General features: G+C 40.9%; 1 protein-coding gene across 3 annotated transcripts in view; it reads left to right on the forward strand.

The window, feature by feature from the left end:
• morc2 (MORC family CW-type zinc finger 2) overlaps positions 1-18808 on the forward strand; it is a 107147-nt gene that overhangs the window by 30237 nt on the left and 58102 nt on the right. For all 3 annotated transcript variants that reach the window (XM_048556396.2, XM_048556397.2, XM_048556398.2), the window contains exons 4-8: positions 2215-2283; positions 6652-6742; positions 11849-11957; positions 12407-12566; positions 18589-18700. In XM_048556396.2, the coding sequence (XP_048412353.1) occupies positions 2215-2283; positions 6652-6742; positions 11849-11957; positions 12407-12566; positions 18589-18700 (541 nt within the window). The remainder of the gene's footprint in view (positions 1-2214; positions 2284-6651; positions 6743-11848; positions 11958-12406; positions 12567-18588; positions 18701-18808) is intronic.

The raw sequence follows: 18808 nt of genomic DNA on the forward strand, positions 1-18808 counted from the left end.
TGCAGAGTTGAGGTACATAGAGACTGAGTATTTCTGAGGAAAGAAAAATTGGCTTACAGCTGTTCCTTGGCTGCTTTCCAAGACCTGAGAACAGGTTGTTGAAAATTGGCAAATGTGTGAAAGCAGGTCTACTGCCCACGCAGTCAGGCATGAAATTTCATGTTGATTCTGCTTTGAGAAGCAGATGGATGATGGCTCTCAAAAGCACACTATGTACACACCAGTTTCATGTCTTGTTATTATCTGGGTCTCGGTTGCATAAATTCTGCACTTGAATGGATGAATATCACACCAAAAAACAATTATATATCCATGTACACAATGAGTTATATTAAATTGTGTATATATAGAAGCACAAGTTAAGGTCATCTGAGATCTGAATTATTCAGATATTTAATATTTGCATGAAGTCTGGTGGCATAATTCATTTGAGCACTTCCTGGAGGAAGTGTGGGTAAAGACAAGACATTTGATTTAGTGTCTCTGCAGCAATTTGTTATGCTCTTTGTTCATAAACAAGCCTTATGAGGTAAGAACAGAAGATGTTGGAGCAGAGTTAGGCTATTGAGCCAGTTGATTCTGCTCCTTCATTCAGTGTGATCACGGCAATCTTATAATCTCCTATTTCACTTCTGCCTTTTAGTCTCAATCCTCGATTCCCTTACCGATTTTCTTTTTTGCCTTTTAAAAACCTGCCTCATCCATGAATATACTTAATGACTAAGCTTCAATAGTCCTCTGCAATAAAGAATTCACCAGACTTGTTACACTGTGGGAGAAGAAATCCCTCCTTGTCCGTCTGAAACGTGTGAGCCCTTATTCTGAAATGATGCCTTCTGGACCTAGACTCTCCCACTTAGAGAAACCACCTCTTCATATCTACCCTAGATGGTGCCCTAAATAAAGATTGCCTTTCGTTCTACTATATTCCAAGAAACACAGGCCCAATCTACTCAACCTCCCCTCATTTGCGACCTTCCATACCTGATAACAACCAAAGTGAACATTATCTGTACTGCGCCCAATACCAATATATCTTTACTTAGATAAAAGGGCCAAAACTGTTTAGGTATTTCAGAATGACATTTGTCCCATGCGAGTGCAAGACAGTAACCAGAATAAAAGTTAACAATCTCCTGAGATTTTGATTGTGATTGCCACCACTGAATCTCCTACCATCAACTAATTGAGGATTGTCTTTGACCTGAAACTTAATTGGGCCAGTCATTATAAATACTCCGGTTACAGGGGAAATGGGAATTTTGTAGTGAGTAACTCCCCAAAGCTTGTCCACTGTCTCCAAGCATCAGTCAGGAACTTAGTGGAGTGTTCTTCACTTGCCTGGATAAATGCAGCAGCAACAATACTTGAAGCCACATACTCTTCTGGCCTAAATCCACCTGAATAGCACTCAGTCTACCATCTTAAACATTCATTTCTGTCACCATATTGGTAACAGCGTCATCTTCAGAATGCACTGCAACATCAAAACTCCTTTGACTGCACCTTCCAAACCCACAGCCTCTACGAGAGGGACATAGGGCAGAAGGCACATGAGAAAACAACCACGTGCAAGTTCCCCTCCAAGTTGCAGAGTATTCTGCCTTTAAACTATTTTGTCATTCCTTGGTCTGCTGGCTCAAAAACGTGGAACTCCTTCCTAACAGAGCCATGAGTGTACCAGTTGGACCATAGCAATTGACTTTGCCTATGTTGCTGGCATCTCATGAACGCATTTTCAAAGTTCAAAAAGTGGTTGGAATGTGCGGAATTTTCAATCTTTATTCAACTAGAGACTCAACATTTGCTGTCAAAATACTGTGCCTACCAATTCCATTATCTCATGTAGCCCTCATTTACTGCCCCCAGCATGCCTTCCCTTTATCCCATGCCTTTCTCTTTTGGTCTACCTCATATCCTAAAGATAAGTTTTGTATCCATGATACAGATTTTGATTGAAGAAGGGATCTTCTGCATTGATTTCTGGTGGTTGAAGTCCACCGTACAAACTGCCTGTAACTTGTCATTGATCATACTAAATTGATAGCGTCGTTCAGAGATGTTGGTTTATTCTGGGCAGATGTCACTGGTTCTTTTTCTGAGGTGAAGCCCCTAAACCATATTGTTCCTGGTATATGCTTCACGTCGGCACCTGGACAAAAGCATCTATGTATGTTTTATGTTCCCAGCTAAAATTCAATGCCTGTTTTTCAGTGCGGAATGTAGATTTGCGAGGAACGTTCATGCTGTGTTTTCTGGACGATGGAGCTGGGATGGATTGCAGTAAGTAAACATCATCCTGATGTGATACTTGAGGATAGGTACAGATCAGAAGTGTGATTCAAACAAAAATAAAATGTGAAATGGGGATTTTTTTTGTTTGCAAAGCAACTTGATGAATAAATACGCTGGAAGGGTGTTAAGACACATTGTATCAGGCCTATATGTTTACAGTTCTGCTGAGGGGCCAAGTTCTTGATCTCCACTTTGCTGCCAAAATGAATGAAGGTAGAGAATTGTTTCCATGAAAACAGGAAATGTAAGACAGTTTTTGGATGCCGTTATCATTGGTAAAATGCTTGCAATCTGCTGTCTAATCCTAAATGTGTGCTTTTCTTATCCTGGCTAATAACATGTTTGACTTTTCTCCCAATCTCTAAAAGCTGGTAGTGCCTTGATAGAATTGAATATTGGTTCTTTTTTGGTATGGTTCCACCCAGTGGGAGTTTCCATTATTTTAGTCTGTCAACTTGTGCAAGACCACAAATTGTTTTCATTCTTGTTGGATTAATTACAATAAAGGTAGGAACACTTGGTGAGTATTCGGTAGGGTTTGCAGAGTTGATACTTAAAAAGCTGCTGGCAAAATAAATAAAGTTCAGAAAGTGTAAGGATTTCTTGGCGTATTTTTACATCAATTGTAAATTAGAATTTATATTATCAAGGAATTATTTTACTCTTGTGTAAGCAATTAACAAAATTGATCGCTGAAATTTTAGAGATTTAATTTGTTACTTCAGGTTGATAAAATAATATAACTGTGGGAACTACTGTAGATCTCCATAATGCCTCACCTTTTCTGTTACTTTGAGTAGTGTGTTGGATATATTCTTGCATGTAAAGTTCTCTGTTGCCCAAAAAATTATTTACATATTTCAACAACATTGTCGTCATTGCTTTTATGTTTAGTTCACTTAAAGTTTATGGGGCGATGTTGCTGTCAAGTTGCCACTTAGATGTACTCTAGGCTTTGTGCACAATCTCTCATCTAAGGTTGGAACATATTGAACTCTCAAAGTTAAATTGCGAGCTAAAGCTGAACAAAGTATTTTCCTTAATTACAGTAGTTTAGCAATGTGACATTGTTTGGCCTCCTGACTGGATGCGAGAGCAGTTTGGGCAAATTACAATTCTTAGTAAATTGCTCATCGCAATTCATCTTAACTGTCGTACCTCAAGTTTGAAAAACTGTATCAGCAGTGTCTAATTTGCAAGTTTTGGTTCAGCACAAATTTATTTTAAAAATAAACGTGTGAGAGACACAATGGTGATTTGCAAAGAGGTGGATTGAGAGGTGGTGTATTTAGAAAATTGAGAGGGGATGAGTATTTGTGCCTTTTTAATTAACTTGTGGTTCTGCGAGGTTTCTCCATTGTATCAAATTGTTTGATCTGCTGCCCTTTGAGCAATTGAAAAGCTAAATTTAATATACTCCTTCCTTTTACATGGGCTTCAAAACTAGACACAATTATCTTGTATCAGGCTGTGTACCAGTAAACAAAAGTAGCTTCATATTGATGTAATTTGCCACTTCAGGGACTTGATGATCCCCAATAGAATTCATAACGTTGTGGATAGTGCTGGAAAACTTTGTGTGGAATTGCACATGCAAGCTTGATACAGGGTGTTCCACCATAACACAATAGTTGCATTTCTATGGGAGGACTGGTGAAGACCAACAAAAGAGATCATTCAAAATGACTCAGAATCGCTCAAAAACTAACACGAAGGATAGCGCAGTTTTGAACAAATGTTTAATTCACCTGCAATAATGAAATAACAGTAAGTTTATCACCTTATCTGGGGGGAAAAATTTGTCAAGATGACTTGATGGGGAGGAGGTTCCGAGGTAACCAAGTGTGGAGCTGGATGAACACGGCAGGCCAAGCAGCATCTTAGGAGCACAAAAGCTGATGTTTCGGGCCTAGACCCTTCATCAGAAAAGGGGAATGGAGAGAGGGTTCTGAAATAAATAGGGAGAGAGGGGGAGGCGGATCGAAGATGGATAGAGGAGAAGATAGGTGGTGAGGAGACAGACAAGTTAAGGGGGCGGGATGTAAGTTTTGAGGTCGCTGTGATAATTGCAGGGGCTGAGAATTGTCGTCATAATTGTCACATTCAGGTGCAGTTTTGTTTGCAGGGTTAGGGCGAAAAATAGTTGCTGCAGATGTGGATGGATGTATTTTGTTGTCTTCTGACTGCTTCTTGGGGATTGTCTTTAAAAAAAGACATGCAGTTTTTGCTGCTTTGCCCTTTTTCTTCATTCATGAAGAAGCAATTAATTTACATGCTAAAGAAAATCTTCCTTCACGAACTGCTACCCTGCTGCGTTCTGCATTGTAATCTTCGCAACTGCTTCTCAATTTCCCCTCCGGATAGAAGACAAAATAGAAATGGAAAGTTCTCATGATGCTGCATTCTGGACTACTATATCTTCACCTCCAGCATCGACTTCCCACTCAGCAACCAGTTGTTGTAGATCAGCTGTGGAGAGGTCTTCACAAATCGGATTCAAGCAGCTCTTCAACATCTTCACTCTCCGCTTCTTCAAATCCAACTTGCTTTGTGAGATCAGCACAATGTTCTTTGATTCTTCAGAGCACCTCCGATGGATCAAAGCTTTTTAAATCTTAAAAAAATCTGGGAGAAGCTTCCATCAAACTGCATGCAAGCAATCCTTACTGACATCATTCCACGACTCCACAGTAATGTCAGTTGCAGTCTTGATGTTAAATCTCTTCCAAAATGGAGGAACACCGACCATATCCCCCCAGTGGCTGAAATCACCCTTTTAAACGTGCACCTTAAATAATCAGCTTTAAAAGCTGCTATTACACCCTGGTTCATGGATTGAAGGAGAGAGAGATTGTGCTTGTGGATAGAAGTAGCCGTTTGATGTTTTCAGGAAGCTTACCAATGGCGGGAGGATGGGTTGGTATTGATTTCCAGGATGAGGAGAATCTTGAAATCCACATATTTTTCCTCCCTGCAATACTCCTAAAAACATCTTCCAAAACATCAACAATCAGGTCAGGAAAACATTTGTCCTTTCATCCAACCTCTCTCGCTTGACCTAAAGTAGATGTCTAGAGTAGACTTGATAACCTTTCAAGGCTCACAGATTGGCAGAATGCTACACCGCCGTGTGTTTAAGCTTTAAGTCTCCACTCGTATTAGCATCCAGCAGCACAGTCATTAAATCCTTTGCCATCTAAAAGTCTGGAGCGTGTACTTCATTTATAGAAACATAGGTTCTTGACGGCATTCGTTTCCAGTATCAACCTGTCTTATCCAAATTGAAAATTTGATCTAAGTTGTAACCTTCTTTCTCAGTTTTTTTTTAACTTTGGGAGGAAATGCTATTGCATGCTCCTCTTCTGTGCTGGAAGCTTTGCCACATAACTTTACGTTATAAAAAGCATTGCGGTTCTTAAAACCAGCCACTGCTAGTACCAAAGGCAAGCACATAAACAGGATTTTTGGCTTGTTTTGTTAGATCTTCATAAATTGATACGGCTTTCTCTTTTGTGGTGAGAAAAGTTGTCCAAGATCACTTTCCTTGTTTGCTGTTCTATCCGCACTGTTAGAAGCTACTCCACCCACTCAAGTTCCTTTGTCCGTCACCGCTCAGATTTGTCAGCACTCAAACTTGTTCCTGCAAAACAGCTTGCTTTAGTCTTTTCTGCATTCTCTAATGGTGCATAAGATAGACTCCTTCATATCTGTTGCACAAGCATTATCACAAGTTCTCTCATTACACTCAAAATGCTTTGCACCATTTAGCTTCTCTTCCAGCATTATAGCTTCTTGCATTGACCACCAGTAATTTTATCACCAGGATGCTGCTTGTTATCATTCTTGCCACTTTGCCTTCACATTTTCTGGGTAACATGGCAGAATTGTACTTTGCCTCTCACAGCACAAGGATCCTTGATGCCAGTGCGGGGACTCTTTAGGGACATGTTCAGGACAAAGATCACGTGCTGATCATGTGATGTCAATGTTGGAATCGTGTTATAGCCAACACAGTTTGCATTTTATAAATGCTGTTGCCCATACCTCAATTGTGTTATAGCCCATTCACGTTGCTGGAGCATGCATTATACGAGAACCCCCTGTACTGCGTGGCTTACTGCAGTAAAGTTGTGTGTGGCTGTCCTTGGAAAACCCGTATATTAAATACAAAATCCAGTGCTACAGTTCTACTCTAGTGTGTAAACCTTATGCTTGCCAATTATTGATGGCTTTAACCTGTACGATTATTGATATAGGCCTGTCCGGATTCTTGTGCTGTTGGAATCTGTCATATTTGTTGCTTAGACATTGTTTTATTTGGCTCTTTCTAAATTGATGAAAATTTCTTCCTGACAGATGAGGCTGCCAGTGTCATCCAGTTTGGGAAATCTGCCAAAAGGACTCCAGAATCCACACAGATTGGACAATATGGAAATGGACTCAAGTCGTATGTTTTCAATTTTCATTGAATTCATAATGTTTTTTCCTTTAAAAACGTCTGCCTCTTAGTGAATCAATCACTAGCTTGTTAACATAATGAATAGTAATAACTGCAATATGAGTGATAGAATTTTTGTATTCTCATTGCCTTTTCTCAATTTGAGGAGCATGTTAATGGTGGGAAAGTTAAAGGTTTCAAAGCAAAATTTCTCATGGCAGTCCTGTTTATTTGAAGATGTTGATCTGCTACTGTTGTAAAATTCTTTAGTCATACACTTGGAACTTGCCAAACTTCAACAAAGTCACCACTATACAGAAAGGTGAAGGCAAAATGCTTCCATTGTGACAACACCCTTTTAACGTAGAAAATACTCCAAGTTTTTATTAGTAGGTGTTGTGGAGTTAGAAACAGGTTTTATTATTTAACATAGATGATGGACTTTAGGTGTTTATCCATGCAATGAAAAATTGGGATGAGTGATTAAAATCTTGGCTGAAGGGATTTTTTTTTAAATATGGAAAGGAATAGCTTGGAAATAATTAGGGAGTTCCAATGAGCAGGATCAAAGTAATTTAGCACCATCTTGTGCAGAATGAGTGGGATTCAGAGCCAAAGGGTATGGTGGTGACAGACGCCTGGAAGAAATTGTAACAAAAAATAAAGTAAGGCCAGGAAGAGATGTAGAGATGCGAAGATAGGAGTGGTGAACAAGTGTGGCTTAGTATACATAATTTAAGAGCATTTTGCTATCTTGCAATCTCTATTGCTTTCAAGGGCAAGAATAACAATGTTGTGAGAGCATTATCATGTCCAAATGCCAAACATCTGACACCTTATTCTTTAACAGCATGTAGATAACACTGGTTAGGGCAACTCTATTGCTCTTGAGGAGGTGGTCATGAGCTGTCATCTCGACATTGTGCGGTCTGAGGCCTCGGAATGCCTGTAGTGCAATTAGGAAGGAGGTCAAGATATTATGACAGCAGAAAATGAAGAGTGAAAGGTTTCCTAGACAGGAAAATGTGGCTAGAAGGAAAGCTAGCAGGTGGTGATGTTCCTATATATTTTTTACCCTGGTCCTAATAAGTGATGGGAACTGCTGGTTTGGAAGGTGCCATCTAAGGAATTGCGTTGTTGCAGTGCAGCTTGTAGATGATGCACAGTGCTGCCACTGTGTGTCATTGATGAAAAGAATGAGTGTTGAAGTTGTTGGACGAGGTGTCGGTTCCACAGGCTGCTTTGGATGATATCAAACTTCTTGAGCAGTATATAATCAGGTGAGTGGAGAGTATTCCATCATATTCTTGACTTTGTGCCTTATAATTAATGGGTAAGCTTTGAGGAGTCAGGATATGAGATGGCTGCTGCAAACTTCCCTGTCTCTGACTTGCTTTTGTGACTGTAGTATTTAACCAAAATATGTGGTTGGCTCAGTTAAGTTTCTGGTCATTGCTATTCCCCAGTATGTTTATAGTGTGGGATTGTTACACCTTAGATCCTACCCTGAGGAACATGTCTGAGAAGATGGATCTCCAACAAGGCAACTACCTGTTTTTGTTTTACCCTAGGTATGTTTCCAACCAGCAGAGTTGTTCCCTGAGTCCCATTAACTTCACTTTTGCCGTAGCTACTTGATACCTCACAAGGTCAGATTCTACTGAAGCTAAAGGTAGCCCTCACCTCCCTTCTTGACTTCACCGCTTTGGACCATGTTTGTGATGCAGTATTATGGCTTTGAGGGGTGTATTTTATCCTTTTTAATGAAGAGAGGTTGCCATGAAGGTGCTGAGAAGTCCTTTCCAAGCCAATAAAGTTAGCAGCTTGTAAGGCCTTGAGGGTTTGCTTTTGAAAGTTGGAGCGATAGAAGCAGCAAGAATGTGTGAAGTCAGGTTCCCATGGATTCACGGTTTTAGTTTTAACTTTCAGTGGTTGATGTAATTTGAAGATGACTGTGGAAACTGCTATGTCTCCCTATTGCAGCAAAACACTCGAGTCCATGTGAGACCATCTATTTCACTGAACTTGCCTTTGCCAAGGGTGTGTTTATGGGATGTTACTATATTGGAACATTGCTATTTTGTAGTTAAGGAATCTATTATTCCATTAAATTCTCCAATAGAATTAAAGTTTTTGACTAATTCTTGTTTTTGTTTGCATTTAACTGTAGAGTAAGAATAATCTGCCTTTTGCTTAAAGCCGAGTATGCAACCAATTGAATTACAGCTGGAACATAGCACCTTACACTTTAAGTGAGAAAACGTTAGGCCAACACCTTGATATATTTGAAAGTGGTTTGGTTTGGACTGGACTGGTCTGGTCTGGTCTGGTCCATAACATTTGGAACAAGGCTGAAATGAGGTTGAACTAAGTAGGTGAGGCAGAATCCAAACTGCATGTAAGTCCGCACTGCCACTGACACCCAATCATAGTGTTCATGATTGAGAGTAGATTGGGGTGTGTAAGTATATTTGCACAGGATGGTTGTTATTAGAATTCTTGAGCAATAACATTGATATGTAAACACCCGATATTCAATATTTTGAGGGGACTCACTACTGCTGGCTCCTTGGAAGTAGTCTCAAAGCCAAGACGTAGCCTTTAGGGAAAAGAAGAAGCAGCTATCATCGTCTATGTTGTTGGCACACTATGATACCAAGCATACCTCCCTGTGCAATGTCGGGATTCTGTTGGCTTACAGATGGCACAACAAAGAGGAATGTCCAGTAGCGTACGTGTCCTGGACTTTGGCTGATGCGGAGCACAAATGTGCCCAAGTAGAGGAGGAGGATTTGGTTGATAAATCTTCAGTGTGAGAAAGTTCCACCGATACCTTTATGGACATAAATTTGTAATAGTACCAGATGACAAACCCTTGCTCAGGCTACTGAGAAAGGACAGGGCCATATCATTCCATACCTTCAGGTTAAATCCAATGTTGAGTTCTTATTCAAAGTGCGTACAGTTGCAAGTTGGATTGCTGTCTGTGAGGCCACTTAGCAAATGCGGATGCATTGAGCCACCTCCGTCTGGCCGGTATGGCAGCAATGGTGATGTGCCTAGAAGAGTCTGGACACCTTTCCGGTCACAGCCGACAATATTTGAATGCAGATATAAAAAGATTTGATCCTGAGAAAATTAAAACAGCTGGTGGTGATAGGGAAAGAAAGTGGCCATCACAACCAGAACTGAAACCTTTCTCTACCTGACAAAGATGTTGGTGACAAGTTATGTCTTGTGGCCAGCATTGGATGAGGCATTGCCGCATTGCTGGGGCAGTGCTCACCCTACCAACAAGGACAAACATTACAGTTAACAGCTTCCCCCACATTCATGGGAATGGCGAGGTAAACCCTGGACTTAGTTACACATTGATTATGCCAGCTCTTTCATGGACTCAATGTTCTTAGTCATTGTGGACGCCCACTCCAAAGTAGTTGGATATGCATAGAAATTATTCATCAAACACTGGGACAAGAGCAAAACTACAAGCATCATTTGCACTGCACAAACTCTTGGAAGTGATGGTCACAAATAACAGGCCTTTGTTTCCCTCAACGAACAAGAATATTTCCTAAAGTTGAATGGTATTCTGCGTATAAGGGGGCAGCTCCAAACCATCCATCCATCTAATGATCTGGCAGAAAGAGCTGTCCAAACTTTGAAGGAATGCTTCAGGAAACAGGCTACAACTTCACTCAATACCAAACTGTCTTGGTTCCTATTTAATTTTCGGACGATCCTTCATGCAGCTTTGGGGATAGCTCCAAATTTGATCTTCGTAAACCTGGAAATGGAGGGCACAGAATTGGCATCAGGAACACCATTGTTGGACACATGACTCCTCTAAGTGAGAGAGTGTTTAATTCTGGGGATAAAGTTTGATGCCCAAACTGGGGAAATGGCCCTGGGATGGGTAAGAGGCATGGTCAACATGACATCAGGTCCTGTGACATACAAAGTTTGGGTAGGTGAGGCCGTCCTGAGCAAGCACGTGGGCCGCTTGAAAGTTGCAAACAGCAGAAGCAAATGATGCCCAGTTCCTCAGAACAGGTAGACAGGCTGTCAGAACCCGTGGATTCTCCCCATCTGTTTAGCATCGAAGAAGCTGGTTCTGAGGAAGACTGAACAGTGTCAAGCGCTATGCACATGTAAAAGGGTGACTAGGTGACGGGCTATCAGCCTCTGTGGAGTTTTCATGGTTTAACAATAAAAATTGGTCTACCAGTGTTGTCCACTTGCCTCTAAACAAATGCTGAAAAAAATAGTCGATAATTATGCTTTTCTCCATTTGGCTGTGGCAGATGTTGGATAAGATATCATTGAGATTGTTAGAGTCTAAAAGCTATTATTTAAAATAATAACACTCAATAGTATTGGATATAATAGGGCCTGAGTTGAACAGGAGACAGTTAATGTTATTTTCTTTCACTTGTGGGACATGAGTGGCGCTGTCTGGTCTAGCATTTATTATCCATTCCTAGTTGCCCTTAAAAAGGTGGTAGTGATCTGCCTACTTGAACAGCTGCAGTCCATATTCTGTAGGTAGACCAGTCATGCCGTAAGGGAGATAATTTCAAGATTTTGACCCAGTGAAAGTGAAGGAATGGCAGTATATTTCCAACTTAGGATGCCCAGTGGCTTGGAGGGGATCTTGCAGGTAGTGGTGTTCCCATTATTGTGCTATAAAGGTACCATATATTGTTTGGAAAAAATTTAGGGCATTAGTCAGAATATGCAACTGGATCCATTGTGAAAGGATTTCTATATTCACCAAATTTGAGTAAGTAATCAAAGTTGGATTACTGAGGCAGTAAGGATATTGTACAGGATGTTATTTTTATGCAGCAACAGTTAGTCAATGGCAAATGATCAGGATGGAATCCATTATTTTAAAAAATTCATTATCCCAAGATTAGGCATTGGTCTGTGTGGCACAAAATTGATTGGCAGCTGCAGTCATTAGTTACAAGAAGTGCTTTACAGCAATGGATCGAAGGAGAATAAGTTAACTTTTTGAAGCTGTTGCGCATGTTAGGTGCTAAAATTGAGTCGAGTTTGAGACAGTTAGAAAATTTAAATGGGCTTTTTCCTCTCTTCACTCTCTTTATCTAGTGGCTCAATGCGAATTGGCAAAGACTTTATTCTGTTTACGAAGAAAGAGGAGACTATGACCTGTGTTTTTCTTTCAAGAACATTTCATGAAGAGGAGGGGATTGATGAGGTTAGCTAATTTAAATTATTCCACAAATTTATTGTGCTGATGGTATCCCCAAATCTTCCCCCTTGTTACTCAGTAATTTTTCATGAGTGAGACTAGATGGTACACTCTGAATAAATCTCACTCCTGTAACATCCACATCTATACACTTGCTAGTTTGGTCAGTGTTGACTAATCAGGATTTGGCACAGTCTGCTTCTATTGTCCCAAATTGCATGGTTGGAGGCAGTTTTAAAACCCCTATTTCCAGACAAGCTGAGATGAAATAATTTTGTTTGGACCAGCAATTGAGGTGAAAAACTGCTGTTCAATATGATACTGCCTTCAACAATAGAACAGCCATCTTATTTATGGTTAATAACTTAGGTACATGGGTCTGAGGTGTGGTAGTGTCTCAAATATGTCTGTACATGTGCTTCATTTTAATGATGTATGTTTTCTTGGGTGAAAAGGTGATAGTTCCACTTCCAACATGGAATTCTAAAACCAGAGAGCCCATCACTGACAACCCTGAGAAATTTGCCATCGAAACAGAACTGATCTACAAGTATTCACCATTCAAGGCCGAGTCTGAGGTCATGGAGCAGTTTGATAAAATCAAAGAGGATAATGGTAAGGCAGACAACTGATAGCAATTCCAATGCAAAAATACATCTAATTCTTCAGTGAACATAATGAAATATTCTTAGTGCTTTACAGTAGAATTGATAAGCGCCAAAAAGGAAGAAGAGGCAAAGTTAGTGGTAGTGACCACAGAAGACAACATAATTTGAGTGCTGTATGACATCTCTGCCACTAGTGTGCAGAGAATCAGGCAATTTGCATTTGATTGGTAGTAGAAAGTATTATGTTCAATTTAGCCTTCATTTATTCCTAATGCTTTTAAATTAAAAAAGGGTTGAGGAATTTGAAATTGATAATACCAGCAAATGCGCAGTTGCTGTAACAAATTAAAATAAGAAGAGCAGCACAGATTCCATTTCTTGACTGCTGTTCAGAAATAATGCTGTGTTCATGTCAGAATACAGGCTCACCTTTCAAGTGTTCCCTGTTTGCAATCATCCTGAGATTTGCTACAAATTGAGAGCTGCAGAAGGTGTAACCATGCACAGTAAATTCATTCCCAATCAACTGGTAAAATTTTAGCCATCACTGTATGGATTGAATATGCCCCAAAACAAATATCAGTCAGTGACCTCTGGACCAATTTTGGAATTCTTTGAAGAAGAAGTAATTGTCAGATAAAATGCAGTAAATAGGGATTTAACAAAAAGGTATCAAACAAGAGATAGTACATACAAAGTCAAACAGTCTTCAATGGAATGTGGGCATATGGGGAGATGCTTTTGGGAAGAAAGCAAAATATCAGAACTAAAGGAAGTCTCTTAGACAGCAGACATGATTAATGTTCTGTGGAATCCACATTGCAATAAAAGATTTGGACTTGAGAATTGAGCAGTCTTGACCTACAATCCCAATTTTGTGTTGGGCCACATTTAAAAGGAGAATGTACATCTACAAGAGGATATAGGTAGAATGACACAATGGGAAAATCTGAAATATGAACTGGGGGAGAAAAGAAATTGCAAAAATCTCAAGTAGAGAAATCTGGATTGTTAAGAATAATAACAAAACTAGGCAACATTTTAAAATGAAAGTCAGGGGCAGCATGGTGATTCAGTGGTTAGCACTGCTGCCTCTCAGCGCCAGGACCTGGGTTTGATTACCCCCTCGGGGTGGCGTTTGCATGTTCTCCCCATGTCTGCGTGGGCTTCCTCCAGGTGCTCCAGTTTCCTCCCATAAACCAGAGGTGTGCAGGTGAGGTGGATTGGCCATGCTGAATTGTCCATAGTGTTCAGGGATGTGTAGAATAGGTGGGTTATAGGGGGACGGATCTGGGTAGGATGCTCTGAGGGTCGGTGTGGACTTGTTGGGCCATAGGGTCTGTGTCCACACTGTAGGGATCCAATGATTCAAATCACTAATTTTTTTATCAAAAGATATCAGAAGCACCTGGAGCACAGTTAGTTTAAATCTGACTTACCTCAGGAATTCGTGGCCTTTGTTTCCATGGAGAGGAGTCAGGGAGAAACATTCAGAAAATGGCTAGTATAAATCTAACAACTTAGGGATTCGCAGCCTTGTTGCCAGGGAGCAGAGTCAGAGGGAGGAGCATACGGGCTGACTGAAACCAAACTGAAAAAGTGACATCTCAGGAGGGCTGTGGCCTGACTGGCTGGTAGGAAATCAGTCCTAATTTTGAAAAAACTGCAAAACCAATAAATAATTAACTAACCAGGGATTAAGTAACTAACCAAATTAATTAACTAAGAGATAGCTGGTCACGTAATATGCTGCAGCTGGTGGGATGTGGGAGCTGGCTGCAAGTGTTGGTTGCTGGAGGAATTTAGGCTCAGGATTGATGGGGTGGAGTCAGAGCTTCAGGCACTGCAGCACACTTGAGGGGTGGTGGGGTTAAGGGAGGGAGGGACGGGAGTTACCTGGATGCTGTGTTTCAGGAGGCAGTCACACCTCTCAAAATATGTACCACTGATTTGCCAGGGACAGCAGGCTGTGACTGCAAATGAGGTAGGTGGAGTAGTCTTGCGTTCAGGAACAAAGGAGTCTTGACCTTGTCCAACAGCTATGAGGTACTTGCTCCTGCGTGTATTAGGAACAGGGCTGTAGGGAGGGTGAGCCAGCTGACTGTGGCACCGTAGCACAGGAGTCCATTCAAGATGGAGCAAAAAGGCAAGTAGTAGTTGTAGGCGATTCTGTATTCGGGGGAATAGGTAACATCTTTTGTAAGTGGGATAGTGTCCCTCATGGTATGTTGCCTTCACAGTGTCAGGATGAGGGACATCTCTGACTGGTTTGAAAGTTACTGGAGAAATTCAGTTGTTGCGGCCTACATTGGAACCAATAACATTGGCAAGACCAGACAGGAGGACCTGTTGGGGATTATCGGGAACTAGGAACTAATCTTAAAGACCAGGCCCTCAAAAGTTATAATCTCTAGATTACAAATCTAGATGTGCAAATTGGTATAGGAATGCTAGAATAAGGAAAGTAAACATGTGGCTAAAGGAATGGCATGGTAAAGAGAAGTTCCTTCTCATGGGGCACTGGCATCAGTATTGGAACAAGAAGGATCTGTACTGCTGGGACGGTCTCTACCTGAACTGAGCTGGATCCAGTGTTCTGGCAAAAAGGGTTAATTGAGAGGTCAATAGTTTTTTTTTAACTGGAAAGTCAAGGAGGAAGGGAAGAGTAAAACTCCAAGAAGTATAATGACCAATGGGAAACAAAGCAACAGGTTAACGTCTGTGGGGATGGGTTCAACTCTATGAAGAAGTAAGGAGAACTCGGGAGAGGCTACTAAAGTCTCCAGCACATGAACTAGAACATGTGTTTGAAGAGGGTTAAGAATCAAACCTCAAGCGTACTCAAACCTCGATGATAATGAGAAGGGGGATGTCAGTACAGGACAATGGGTGTTGTATACTAAATAAGGTCAATGAGCTTCTGGAGCAGATCAGAATTGGCAGGTTTGATGTGGTGGGCATCACGGTGATGTGGCTACAAAGAGATCAGGACTGGGAGCTAAATATCCAAGGATGTCCATCCTAGGAAAACGAAGGCAGGTGGCAGAAGAGTAGGGTTGCCTTATTAGTAAGAAATTAAATCAATAATAAGAAACAAAGTAGGGTCAGATGATGTAGAATCAGTGCGGGTAGAGCTGAGGAACTGCAAAGGCTTAAAAAAAAACCATAGTGGGAGTTATGTACAGGACTCCAAATACTAGTCAAGATTTGGGGCACGGGATATACCAGGCAATAGAAAAGGTGTGCAAGAAAGGCAAGGTTACAGTGATTATAAAGGAGTTTCAGTATGCATGTAGATGGGGAAAATCAGATTGGTAGTGGATCGCAAGAAAGGGAGTTTGTAGAATGTCTATGGAATGGCTTTTTGGAGTAGCTTGTAGTGGAGCCCGCTTGTGAACAGGCAGTTTTGGATTTAGTGTTGTGCAATGAGGCAGACTTGACAAGGGACCTTAAGATGAATGAGCCCGTAGGAGGAAGTGACCGTAATGTAGAATTTACTCTGTACTTTGAGAGGGAGAAGGTGGAAACAGATGTAACAGTATTACAGTTGAATAAAGGCAACCACAGAGGCATGAGAGAGGAGCTGACCAGAATTTACTGGGAGAGGAGTTTAGCGGGATAGACAGTGGAACAGCAATGGCAGGAGTTTGATACTAATTCAGGAGATGCAGCAAAAATTCACCCCGAGGATAAAGAAGCATGCTGAAGGGAGAATGAGGCACTCATGGCTAACAAGAGAAGTTGGGGACAGTGTAAGAGTGAAAGACAAAGCATATAATGCAGCAATGGGGATTGGGAAACCTGCAAAGACCAACAGAAGTCAACAAAAAAGAAGTAAAAAAGGAGAAGATTAAAAATGAGGGCAAGCTAGCCAGTAATAGAAAAGATTTCAAGAGTTTCTTTACATATGTGAAGGGAAAAAGAGGGCAAAAGTGCAGTTGGCCAGCTGGAAAATGGTGCTGGAGAAGTAGTAATTCCGAACAAAGAAATGGCTGAGGAACTGAATAAGTACTATGCACCATACTGTGGACTGTGGAAGACGCAAGTAATATCCCAAAAATTCAAGAAAGTGAGGAGGCAGAGGTGAGTATGGTAGCCACCACCCAGGAGAAGGTGCTTTTAAAAAAAAAACTCATTTCAAGGTGAAGAAATGACCTGGACCAAATGAACTACACCCCAGTGGCCTGAAGTGATAACTAATGCGAAGAGATAGTGGAGCTGTTAATGGTGATCTCGCAAGAATCACCGGAGTCAGGGAGGGTCCCAAAAGACTGGAAAAATCATTAACGTAACCCTCCTCCGTTTAAGAAGGGAGTAGGACAAAAGACAGGAATTTACAAACTGATTAGCCTGACCTCCGTCATTTGTAAGATTTTGGAGTCAGTTGTGACAGATGAGATTTCTGAATACTTGGAAGGTATGGATAATGATGGGATAGTGTAGGGGGAGGGGCTTAGATTAGTTCACAGGTCGGCGTAACATCGAGGGTCGAAGGGCCTGTTCTGTGCTGTATTGTTCTGTGTTCTGTGTGCATGGTAAAACAGGGCAAAGTCAGCATGATTTCAGCACGGGGAGGTCAAGCCTGACACGTCATCTGTTAGAATTTTTTGAGGAGATAATGAGCAGGTTAGACCAAGGAGAGCCAATCGATGTTATCTACCTGGGCTTCAAGCAGGCCTTTGACAAGGTGCTGTACAAAAGACTGCTGAGTAAAGTAACAGCCCATGGTGTTAGATAGTATGAATAGAAAATTGGCTATCTGTCAGAAGGAAAAGAGTAGGAATAAAAGGGTCCTTCTCGGGATGCCAACTGTTGACTGGTGTTACAAAAGGATCAGTGTTGGGACCACAACTTCTCACTTTTTACATGAATGATCTACATGAAAGAACTGAAAATATGCTGGCTAAGTTTGCAGATGACACATAGGTGGAGGGGGAGTTAATACTGGGGAGGCTGAAGAAGGATTTAGACAGAGTAGGAGAGTGGCAAAGAAGTGGCGGATGGAAACTAGGTGGAAAATAGGAGAAAGAATAAAGGCATGGACTATGTTCTAAATGGCAAGAAAATTCAGAAATATGAAGTGATTCTCTTAAGGTTAACTTGCAGGTTGAGTCAGTAGTTAGGAAGGCAAATACAATGTTGGCAATTATTTAGAGAGGACTAGAATATAAAAGCAGGGATATACTTCTGAGGCTTTATAGAACTCTGGTCACACCACATTTGGAGTATTGAGCAGTTTTGAACCCCATATCTCAGGAAGTATGAACTGGCCCTGGAGCGTGTGCAGATGAGATTCATGAGAATGATCCAAGGAGTGAAAAGCTTAACATATGAGGAACGTCTGAGAACTCTGGGTCTTTACTTGATGGAATTTAGAAGGATGAGGGTGGGGGGCAGATCTAATTGAAAGTTACAGAATATTCAGTGGTCTGGACAGAGGGTACATTGTTTCTATTGGCAGGAGAGACCAGGATCCGAGGGCACAGCCTTTGACTAAAAGGAACACCCTTTAGAATGGAGATAAGGAGAAAATTGTTCAGCCAGAGAGTAGTGAACATATGAAACTTATTGCCACAGAAGGCTGTAGAAGCCAGATCATTGAGTATATTTAAGACAGGTTCTTGATTGTCAAAGGGATCAACAGTTATGGGGAGAAAACAGGAGGATGGGCTGAGAAACTTCTCGGCCATGATTGAATGGCAGAGCTGCCCAATGTCTTAAGTTAAGAACTGAGTTTAATTGTACAGGGTCTTAGTTATTTGAGAAAAAGTAATTACATGAGTCTGATGAGCAAGAAAGAAAGTAGCATTTAACTAGCAAGTTTGTGAAGAAAAGCATTGCATTGAGGGGCAAAATGCTGTGCTTTGACATTTTATGATTCTTCCATTAATTATTTACGAACTTGGGGAAACTTTAAAGAATGTCCATAAAACTTGTGATATGTCAAAGGATGTTAATGCTTTTGTGTTCTTAATTATGTATTTATTTAATATTTTGCATTTTTAATGATTATTTTGAATCCTTTGCAGGAACATTGGTGATAGTTTACAACCTTAAACTGATGGATAATGGGGAACCAGAACTGGATGTTACCTCTGATCCTACAGATATTCTGATGGCGGGACCACAACTTGAAGGAGTGTAAGTAGTTAGACAGCAACACTCTTGGGACATTTTGGTTTGGCAAGGATAATCCACTTTAAGCAGATTAATTTGTCATTAATAAGCATGGCACTTTACTGACAATTT

This window comes from Stegostoma tigrinum, chromosome 26, assembly GCF_030684315.1.
Source record: "Stegostoma tigrinum isolate sSteTig4 chromosome 26, sSteTig4.hap1, whole genome shotgun sequence".
NCBI classification, from domain to species: domain Eukaryota; kingdom Metazoa; phylum Chordata; class Chondrichthyes; order Orectolobiformes; family Stegostomatidae; genus Stegostoma; species Stegostoma tigrinum.